General features: G+C 37.9%; 1 protein-coding gene across 2 annotated transcripts in view; it reads left to right on the top strand.

The window, feature by feature from the left end:
* The first annotated feature begins 285 nt into the window (after nt 1-285).
* The window catches only part of FRK (fyn related Src family tyrosine kinase), a 104,227-nt gene continuing 94,776 nt past the window's right edge, over nt 286-9,736 (top strand). The window contains exon 1 of one of the 2 annotated variants that reach the window (XM_031029138.2): nt 286-1,270. In XM_031029138.2, coding sequence (XP_030884998.2) covers nt 897-1,270 — 374 coding nt within the window. In that variant the 5' untranslated portion in view covers nt 286-896. The remainder of the gene's footprint in view (nt 1,271-9,736) is intronic. The other variant, XM_006734229.3, reaches the window with a different exon arrangement.

The following is a 9,736-nucleotide window of genomic DNA, read 5'->3' as shown; positions in this document are numbered from 1 at the left end:
ACTCAATAGTTCTTTCCCAGTTGCCATTTGTCCAGTAACAAATATCTAGACACTTTAATTATCCTTTTAATTTCCCCTAGTGGTGGCAAAATAATCCTACTCATCTTCATGAGCGGGGGAAAAAAATCTGTGCTGGGAACATAGCAAGACAAAAAGCTCCCTGGGCTAGCCTGTTTATCCGGTAGTATAGACTTTGGCAGGGCTTTAAGAGTTTGGCTCCCTGGTGAGGGCGCTGGTCTCTCTTGGGTGTGGGAAGGGAGAGGTAGAGAGGACAGGAATCTCTTTTAAATCACAGAGAAAAGGAAACCAGGAAGTAAGGAGAAATTACCACAGTCAGCTCGTAGCTCAGGATGTTAAAGGCAATAGGCTCAGCTGGTTGGTTAATCATTAGCAAAAAGGAAAGAGCAGTGGGGGTCAGGACCGGCCAGACCACAGAGACGGACCTGAAGCAGGGAGGGAGCTCCCGGCGGAGGCAAGATGCGATCTTACCTGCAGTTCACCTCTTTCTCTTATTAACTTTACCTCGGGACATAAAGCAAGATGACTCTTCTGTTCGCAGACGTTTGTCTAAATAAAGCCCTCTTAATTTTATTTTTGCTGTGGGATTCCTAAGCAGACAAGAAGAAAAGGCATCTTTCCCCGAGCAGCCTCCCAGCTCCCACTCAGTTTGGCATTGGGGCAGCAGCTCCGGCCACAGAAAGCAAGCAGGTGCGTGTTCCCAAGCGGGGATCACTGCAGGCAGGTCTGCCCCTTGTGAAACAGGGCTTTGCACCCTCTCGGAAGCCGGGGGAGTTGGTGCTGACTTCCAAGCTGCCTGGTGGAAGAAGAGAAAGTGGATCTGCAGAGACTGAGGGGAGAGGGAGAAGCCCCCCTCCCCTCCTCCCAACCACAGCACCATGGGCAACATTTGTCTGAGGTTCTGGGCGAACTTGCGGCCCTGCCTCCCCTGCTTGTTCCAGGTGGCCGACAAGCCGGCGGTGGTGATTGAGAACCCAGGGGCCCACAGCTCCCCCGATCCTCCCCAGTCGCAGAGTCAGGAGCCCAGGAGAAGCCACGGCCACTACTTTGTGGCTCTGTTTGATTACCAGGCGAGGACCGCAGAGGACCTGAGCTTCCGCACGGGCGACAAGCTCCAAGTCTTGGACACTTCCCACGAGGGCTGGTGGTTTGCCAGGCACTTGGAGAAAAGGGAAGATGGCTCTGGCCAACGGCTACAGGGCTATATTCCTTCTAACTATGTGGCTGAGGACAGGAGCCTGCAGGCAGAGCCGTGAGTAGTACAAACCCACACTTTCTCACCTCTCTGAGGGCGGGTAATGAGTTTTCCTTCTTACCTATCCGCAGCCCCCTCATTTCCAAAGAGCTGCCCAGAAAGTAGGAGGAAGCCTTGGTAAGAACCTCCTAATTGAAACACACCTCTCCTGCTAAGGGAGAGTGAGACTGGCAGGTAATTGTTGTGGAAATGACTTCTATTACAATATGTATATCCATGGGCCCTGGGTGTGAATCTTCATCCATGTAAACAAATGGTGCAATTAATGCCCTACCTTTGGTTTGGCTTAAAATAAGTCATGCCTCACTTTAATAATAGAACTGCATTTCATTTGCAGGTATATCATAGATCTTCCTTAAATCTTTCAAATCTGAAGTCCAGCTCTCTCTCTTTTAAAACTTTTAAAGCATCAACCCCCAACCCTAACTCTAATTTTAATCCTTTTTCATTCTGTTAGGCACACACAGGGCCAACTAACATACAGGGTAACATTTAGAAGATGCTGATTTTTCACTACTTTTTCTCAGTAAAATCATGACTAGGCTTTTTTCTTTGAGTACCAGATATGGACTTAGGCTACCCAAATTGTGATAGTTTGGAGCTTTTATTATGATTAGAAACTGGCCAGCTACAGACACTTAGTAAGTTTTAACAAGGAAAATATAATGGCAGTATTTCCCCAGAGGAGGCGATAAAGACTACTCTGATAGTTGAAAAAAAATCCTGTGAATTATGATGGACCCACAGAGGAAAATTTTATATACTTATCCACTCATCCATCCATCCACCCATCCGTGCATCCATGCATCCATGCATCCATGCATCCATCCATGCAAGTGCCAGGCACAGTAGTGGCGTGGTGAGTGGGGGAGGAGGGAGGTTAGGCTAGTGGTGGTTGACTATAAAGTAGGTAAAGCAGTCTTGACAATGGATACTTGAGGTTTGGTGGGTTGAGAAGCAAGTGGGGACTGTTACTCCCTAACTTTGTTCCTGCCTGGTTCCAGTGAAACCCAAGACTGGGAATGTCTCTCAGACTCATTTTATAGAATGGATCCTTAGTAGAGGAACGAACCACTGGGGATTCACTCATTTTCTCATACGGTTCTCCTTTTTATGAGAGCTACAGCATCCTTTACTAGCCCAGGGAATAAAATGGCAAGGAAGTGCCATTGGGGCAGTGCTGCTGCTTTCTAAACTCAAATACAAATACAGAAGGAGGTTTGGTAATTTTTGAGATTCTTTCCAACACCAGGAACCTATACATGTTAAGAAGGGTCTTATTTTATGCCCAAATAGAAATGAATTGAAATCTAGACTTTTGAGGAATGGAATTGTTCTCAAATGAGAAAATCATCTGCGTAAACATTGTTTTCTGTGTTGATCTATAGGAAATATCTTATTCATTGAATTCTTACTTATGTGCATTTGTTTTTACTACTATATGATTTACAGATACGGTATGGTAAGATATGGTATTATGTATGTTTTATATTCAGCGTAACATGCATACTATACGAATGAATACTAGAATATTTATATTAGAGTCTTGAACTCATAATCTACTAATATTTTTATCGTTCTATTTTTTATTCATCATGATAAGTGTACTCTTTAATCTCCACCCCATATTTCTCCCATCCCCCCATCCACATCCCCGCTGGTACTCATCAGTTTGTTCTCTCTAGTTAAGAATCTGTTTGTTGATTTCTCTTTCTCTCTCTCTTTCCCTTTGCTCATTTGTTTTGTTTCTTAAATTTCACATATGAGTGAGATTATATGGTATTTGTCTTTCTCTGACTTACTGATTTACCTTAGTTTTATATTCCCTTGCTCTATCCATGTTGCAAATGGAAAGATCTCATTCTTTTTTACAGGTGTATAATATTCTGCTATCTATCTATCTATATCCATCTATCTATAGATATCTATGTAAATATCTGTATCTATCTATCTATCTATCACATCTTTATCCATTCATCTATCAGTGGACGCTTGGGCTGCTTCCATAGTTTAGCTATTGTAAATAATGCTGCAATAAATATAGGGATACATGTATCCCTTTGAATTAGTGTTTTTATATATTTTTTTGTAAATACGAATAGTATGATTACTGGATTATAGGATAGTTTTATTTTTAATTGTTTGAGGAAGCTCCATACTATTTTCTACAGTGGCTTCACCAGTTTGCATTCCCACCAACAGTGCAAGAGGGTTCCTTTTTCTCCGCATTCTCACCAACACTTGTTGTTTCCTGTGTTTTTGGTTTTAGCCATTCTGACAGGTGTGAAGTGATATCTCCTTGCATTTCCCTGATGATGAGTGATGTTGAGCATCCTTTCATGTGTCTGTTGGCCATCTCTATGTCTTCTTTGTAGAAATGTCTGTTCATATCTTCTGCCCATTTTTTAATTGGATTATTTGGTTTTTGGGTATTGAGTTGTATCAGTTCTTTATATATTTTTGATTCTAACCCTTTATCAGATATGTCATTTTCAAATATCTTCTCCCATTCAGTAGGTTGCCTTTTAGTTGTATTGATTATTTCCTTCGCCGTGCAGAAACTTGTTATTTTGATGTAGTCCCAATAGGTTAATTTTGCTTTTGTTTCCCTTGCTTTGGGAGACATAGCTAGAAAAATGTTGCTAGGGCCAATGTCAGAGAGATTACTGCCTGTACTCTCTTCTAGGATTTTTATGGTTTCAGGTCTCACGTTTAGGTCTTTAATCCATTTTGAGTTTATTTTTGTGTATGGTGAAAGAAAGTGGTCCAGTTTCATTCTTTTGCCTGTAGCTGTCCAGTTTTCCCAACACCGTTTGTTGAAGAGACTGTCTTTTTCCCATTGTATATTCATTCCTCCTTTGTTGAAGATTAACTCACCATATAAATGTGGGTTTATTTTGGCTTTTCTGTTCTATTCCATTGATTTGTATGTCTGTTTTTTATAATCAGTACCATACTGTTTTAATTACTACCACTTTGTAATAGAGTTTGAAATCTGGAATTGTGATACCTCTAGTTTTGTTTTTCTTTTTAAAGATTGCTTTGGCTATTTGGGGTCTTTTTTGGTTCCATACACATTTTAGGGTTCCTTGTTCTAGCTCTGTGAAAAATGCTGTTGGTATTTTGATACAGATTGCATTGAATTTATAGATTGCTCTGGGTAGTATAGACATTTTAACAATATTTGTTCTTCTAACCCATGAGCATGGAATGTCTTTCCATTTCTTTATGTCATCTTGAATTTTTTTCACCAGTGTTTTATAGTTTTATATTTGCAGATGACATGATACTATATATAGAAAGCCCTAAAGACTCTACCAAAAAAACCAAAAAACCAAAAAAACTACTAGAACTGATAAATGAATTCAGCAAGTCTCAGGATACAAAATCAATGTACAGAAATCTGTTGAATTCCTATACGCTAATAATGAAGCAGCAGAAAGTGGAATTAAGAAAACAATCCCATTTACAACTGTACCAAAAACAATAAAATATCTAGGAATAAACTTAACCAAAGAGGTGAAAGACCTGTACTCTAAAAACCTTTTAATCTACTAATTTTAAATGTATTCAATATATATAATTGCTTAGGACCTCTGCTTGCTCATCTATAGGGTCCCTGGGGTCACGTAGATCTCTGGGTTCCCCGATGGTCTGGGAACCTGAGCTCTTAATATCTCATATGTAGTGGTTTAGCTACACTCATACTTGACAAAACAGCAAATGCTGAAGAAAACAAGTAAACTGAAATAAGACAATTCAAAAGTGATAATAGTCTGGGTAACAGGTGCAAGCAGTGTCCTTTGCTTATTTAGATTATATTTGCCTAACAAACACAAAATAAGATGAGTAAAATATTGTGGTTATTTTTTTATTCTCATGGGCTATCTGTAACCAAGAATACTTTTTCTTTTCTGCACATAACTCCTGACATTTTTCCTCTTGGAAATGGTTCTCAGCAGTATTCCTGTGCGTCACTACTGACCTGTAGTGGGCTCCCCTTGAGATCTTCACATCCACTGGAATAAAAACTTGATGCCCAGAAGATGTTGCCACTGTGCCTCTTGGTCAACGTGGACCATTTCTTTTCATTTAAGTGTACACCATGGCCTTCATCTATGAACAGAGGTTATTAATGAGAGTTCTTGCCACCAAATGGCTAAATTCCTTCAATACTTTTGGTGCAGGTAGCTGCAGCCTCTAGAATTCCAGTCCATTTCAAGTGGTAGTGATTTGAACTTAACAGTTAAGCAGTTAACAGTCTTCTGAGTGAGGGTGTCCAAGTGGCCCACACAGTGCCTTAGTACCTGGGGAATTACACAAAGAAGTCTTTTAATATCTTTCTTCATTGAGTGTTTCAAAGTTACACTTCATTTTTTTCCTTTCAAATACTGTGGAAGTTAATGTAGTTTATTTTACAATGAGCTCAGTATATAGCATTAAGTAAAGATTATTGTTTATATTTGCCTGTGTGAGATGGGAGGCAATGGGAAACCAATGAAAACTGAGTCATCTAATTCCTAAGTAGACTAGTTTAATGCATGCATATTAGTATTTATCTGTTTGTGTCTTTATTCTTGACTTGCTGAAATGAGAAAACAATGCAAATACTTCTGGAGTTACCAATGTCAGGGCAAAACAGTTGAAGGTTTTAGCTTTTTTTTTTTGTTTGTTTTTTTAATACTAAGAGGTAGAGATGTTAAAAAAAGAACTATGCTATTGTTAAAAGATAAACCAATTTAATACTTGATTGTTATTACACTTTGAAATAACTTTTCTGAATATCTTGCATTAAGTGATATAATAAAGCCTTTCTTAATGACTTATTTTGTCTCTAGGAAAAATTATTATATTTACCTTAACTTCAATTTGAACTCCTAGGTCCTTTCATAGATGAGTGCTATTCTTCAACATCTTCAACATGGAATTTCTCAAAAGCCTTGCTCTTAGAGTCTGATTACTCAGAACTCTGCATTTTTTTCTTTTTTTTTAAATTTATTTATTTTTATTTAAATTCAGTTAACATATAATGTATTATTGGTTTCAGAGGTAGAAGTCAGTGATTCATCAGTCTCATATAATACCCAGTGCTCATTACATCATGTGCCCTCCTTCATGTCCATCCCCCAGTTACCCCATCCTCCCAACCCTCTCCCCTCCAGCAATGCTCAGTTTGTTTCCTATAATTAAGAGTCTCTTATGGTTTGTCTCCCTCTCTGATTTTGTCTTGTTTTATATTTTCCCTCTCTTCCCCTATGATCCTGTTTGTTTCTTAAATTCCACGTATCAGTGAGATCATATGATACATGTCTTTCTCTGATTGACTTATTTCACTTAGCATAACACCCTCTAGTTCCATCCACATGGTTGCAAATGGCAGGATTTCATTTTTTGATGGCTGAGTAGTATTCCATCCATTTACATTTTTTTATTCACAGTGTTTTTAGAAATAAAGTTCACCCAGAAAATAATGGTATGGAAATTACATATATAAATCTTGGAGCCAAGAACAATGGCTTTAAATTCCATGTTTTTACTGTAAAAAAAAATTTAATGCAATATAGTGATGAAAAGCAAAATGGTCAGCAATTGTACAATTTACACATAGCAAATCATTTATCCACAAAGGGTTTAAAAAGTTCTTTGCCTAATTGTCTAAGTGTGCTTTAGGTGATGCTCACACACTTTATACCAAATTAAACTATGAAAGCATTCAATGGAAAGGTTTTTCTCCTCCTTTCAATTACCACATAAAGGCAGATTATTTCCAGTTCTTCTCCTGTTCACCATTTTATGAGCTGCTTTGAAAAAAAATATTTGTACCTTGTAATTTTGTTGGTAGTTTATGCTATGAAATAAAAGTGTTAGAATTTTATGAAGTATAAATGTAATGGAATTTCTCCCCATCTGTTTAGGGCATATTTTCCTAATTGTGCTCCTCTTTACTGTGTCAAACTAGAGTTCTATCAAAATTTTATCTAATTTAAGATCATTGCCATTGTCTGGCTTGAAGAAAGTAGCACTGAAAAATAAAGGGGTCTATTCTCAGGAAGAGAATTCTTTTACCCCACCATTTTAAAATACAATTGGAGCTTCACTATTTGGTGATTTGAATACTGCTGAATTTGATAACTACCCAATACAAGTTGTGCGTAGTGTTCCTAGTTATTTTCAAACTAGATGTCAGTAGACTTCTTTCTCAGCTGGGTAATGAAGCCACCTTTTGAATCTTATTAGTGAACGATGTAGTTTAAAAATTAAAATTATTATTAAGACATAAATAAATGAAGGCATCAGAATATATATATATATATAAAATTTGAGTCTAATTGACATACAATGTAACATTAGTTGCAGGTGTACAACATAGTAATTTGACAAGTTTTTACATTATGCTCCGTTGACCACAAGTGTAGCTACCATCTGTCCCCATATATCGCTATTACAGTACCATTGACTATATTTCTTATGCCTTGCCCCTTTATCCCTATGACGTAGTCATTGCATAACTGGAAGCCTGTTTCTCCCACTCCCCTGCACCCATTTTGCCCAACCCCCATCCTCCTCCCCTCTGGCAACCATCAGTTTGTTCTCTGTATTATTAGGTCTGATTCTGCTTTTTGTTTATTCATTTGTTTTTTGTTTTTTTTAATGAGTGAAATCATATGGTATTTGTCTTTCTTAGCCTGACTTATTTCACTTAGCATAATACCCTCAAGATCCATCCATGTTGTCTCAAATGGCATGATCTCATCTTTTTTATGATTTCATAATGTTTCAGATACCCCACATCTTCCTTATCTGTTCATCTATTGATGGACACTTAGGTTGCTTCCATATTTTGGTTATTGTAAATAATGCTGTAATAAACATAGGAGTGCATATGTCTTTATAAATTGAGGTTTTCATTTTATTTGGGTAAGTACCCATTAGTAGAATTTTTTGATCATGTAATATTTTTGTTTTTAATTTTTTGAGGAACTTCCATACTATTTTCCACAGTGGCTGTACCAAAGGCATCAGTATATTCACAAACCAATCTGACATATCTACTTTGAGTAGCTTAAATCACTAGAAAATCACCTACAGGCAAGTCATCCTATAATTGTTCTTTTTCCAGATCATTTATTTCTTTCCCTTTGTGATAGTTTTCAAGGAAGACTAAGTGCATATATGTGGAAAATGAAAATAAGGCATTGTTTTAGAAACAAAGTAAAATGGAGATTTCCATATATAAGTAAAATATATCATAAGAATAATATAGCTGTTATCAAAATAAATGTTTCAGATAAATCCAACATAAGAATTTTAGGACAAATAATTTAGTTAGAAAAATGTCTTATTAAGTGACTGTATTACCTATAGAATTATGATGTATTCTCTTCTAATCCCTTGATGTAAAATAATAAATATGGTGCTAAAATACTTAATTTATAAAACATTACATCACAGATATTATATGGTTGGTTGTTCATATTAATATAACTACTATGCTTATGTTAACATAACTGTGTTTCTCTTAATTTGTTATATAATGAGTTTTATGTAAGTTGTCACCATTTTCAAGAAAAATGATAATTAACTGCTAAATTAAAATAAATTTTAGGGCGCCTGGGTGGCTCAGTCGGTTAAGCGTCTGCCTTCGGCTCCGGTCATGATCCCAGGGTCTTGGGATCGAGTCCCACATCAGGCTCCCTGCTCGGCTGGGAGCTTGCTTGTCCCTCTGCTCCCCGCTCATGCTCTCTCTCGCTATCTCTGTCTCTCTCTCTCAAATAAATAAATAAAATCTTTAAAATAAAATAAAATAAATTTTATAAGAATAATGGCAAAGTCATAGAAGAGAGGAAAAGAGGAACCAACTAAACTGCACTAAAATCACAGTTAAGGGTCATCTGGGTGGCTCTGTTGGTTAAGCATCAGACTCGTGATTTTGGCTCAGGTCATAATCTGAGATCCAGTCCCCTGTTGGGCTCTTGCTGGGTGTGGAGCCTGCTTAAGATTCTCTTTCTCCCACTCCCTCTGCCCCTCCCCTTCCCTCCTCCTTTCTAAAAAAAAAAAAAAAAAAAAAAATCACAGTTAAAGTGTAAGTGTAATTAATAGCAGTTTAAAGTAGTTGCTGAATAGTAAAATTTGATTACATGTATCTCAAGATATCTTTGAGAAGCAGTGAAATGACACCCCAAGAAAGAGTTGTTTTGCATGGCATATTGCAATTGAAACTTTCAAAGTATTGGGGCACTTGGGTGGCTCAGTCGTTAAGCATCCATCTTCAGCTCAGGTCGTGATACCAGGGTCCTGGGATTGAGCCCCCCATTGAGACCCACATCAGGCTCCCTGCTCAGCGGGGAGCCTCTTTCTCCCTCTCTTGCTCCCCCTGTGCCGGAGTCCAGCTCCAGCCGGGGTGGGTCTCTCGTAGGAAAGGACGGCGTCGGCGAATGAGGAGACACAGACACAGGATCAGGC

Source organism: Leptonychotes weddellii, chromosome 8 (assembly GCF_054177405.1).
Source record: "Leptonychotes weddellii isolate Sample4059 chromosome 8, ASM5417740v2, whole genome shotgun sequence".
NCBI classification, from domain to species: Eukaryota; Metazoa; Chordata; class Mammalia; order Carnivora; family Phocidae; genus Leptonychotes; species Leptonychotes weddellii.
Note: the sequence above shows the minus strand (reverse complement) of the source record. Positions and strands in the feature narration are given on the sequence as shown.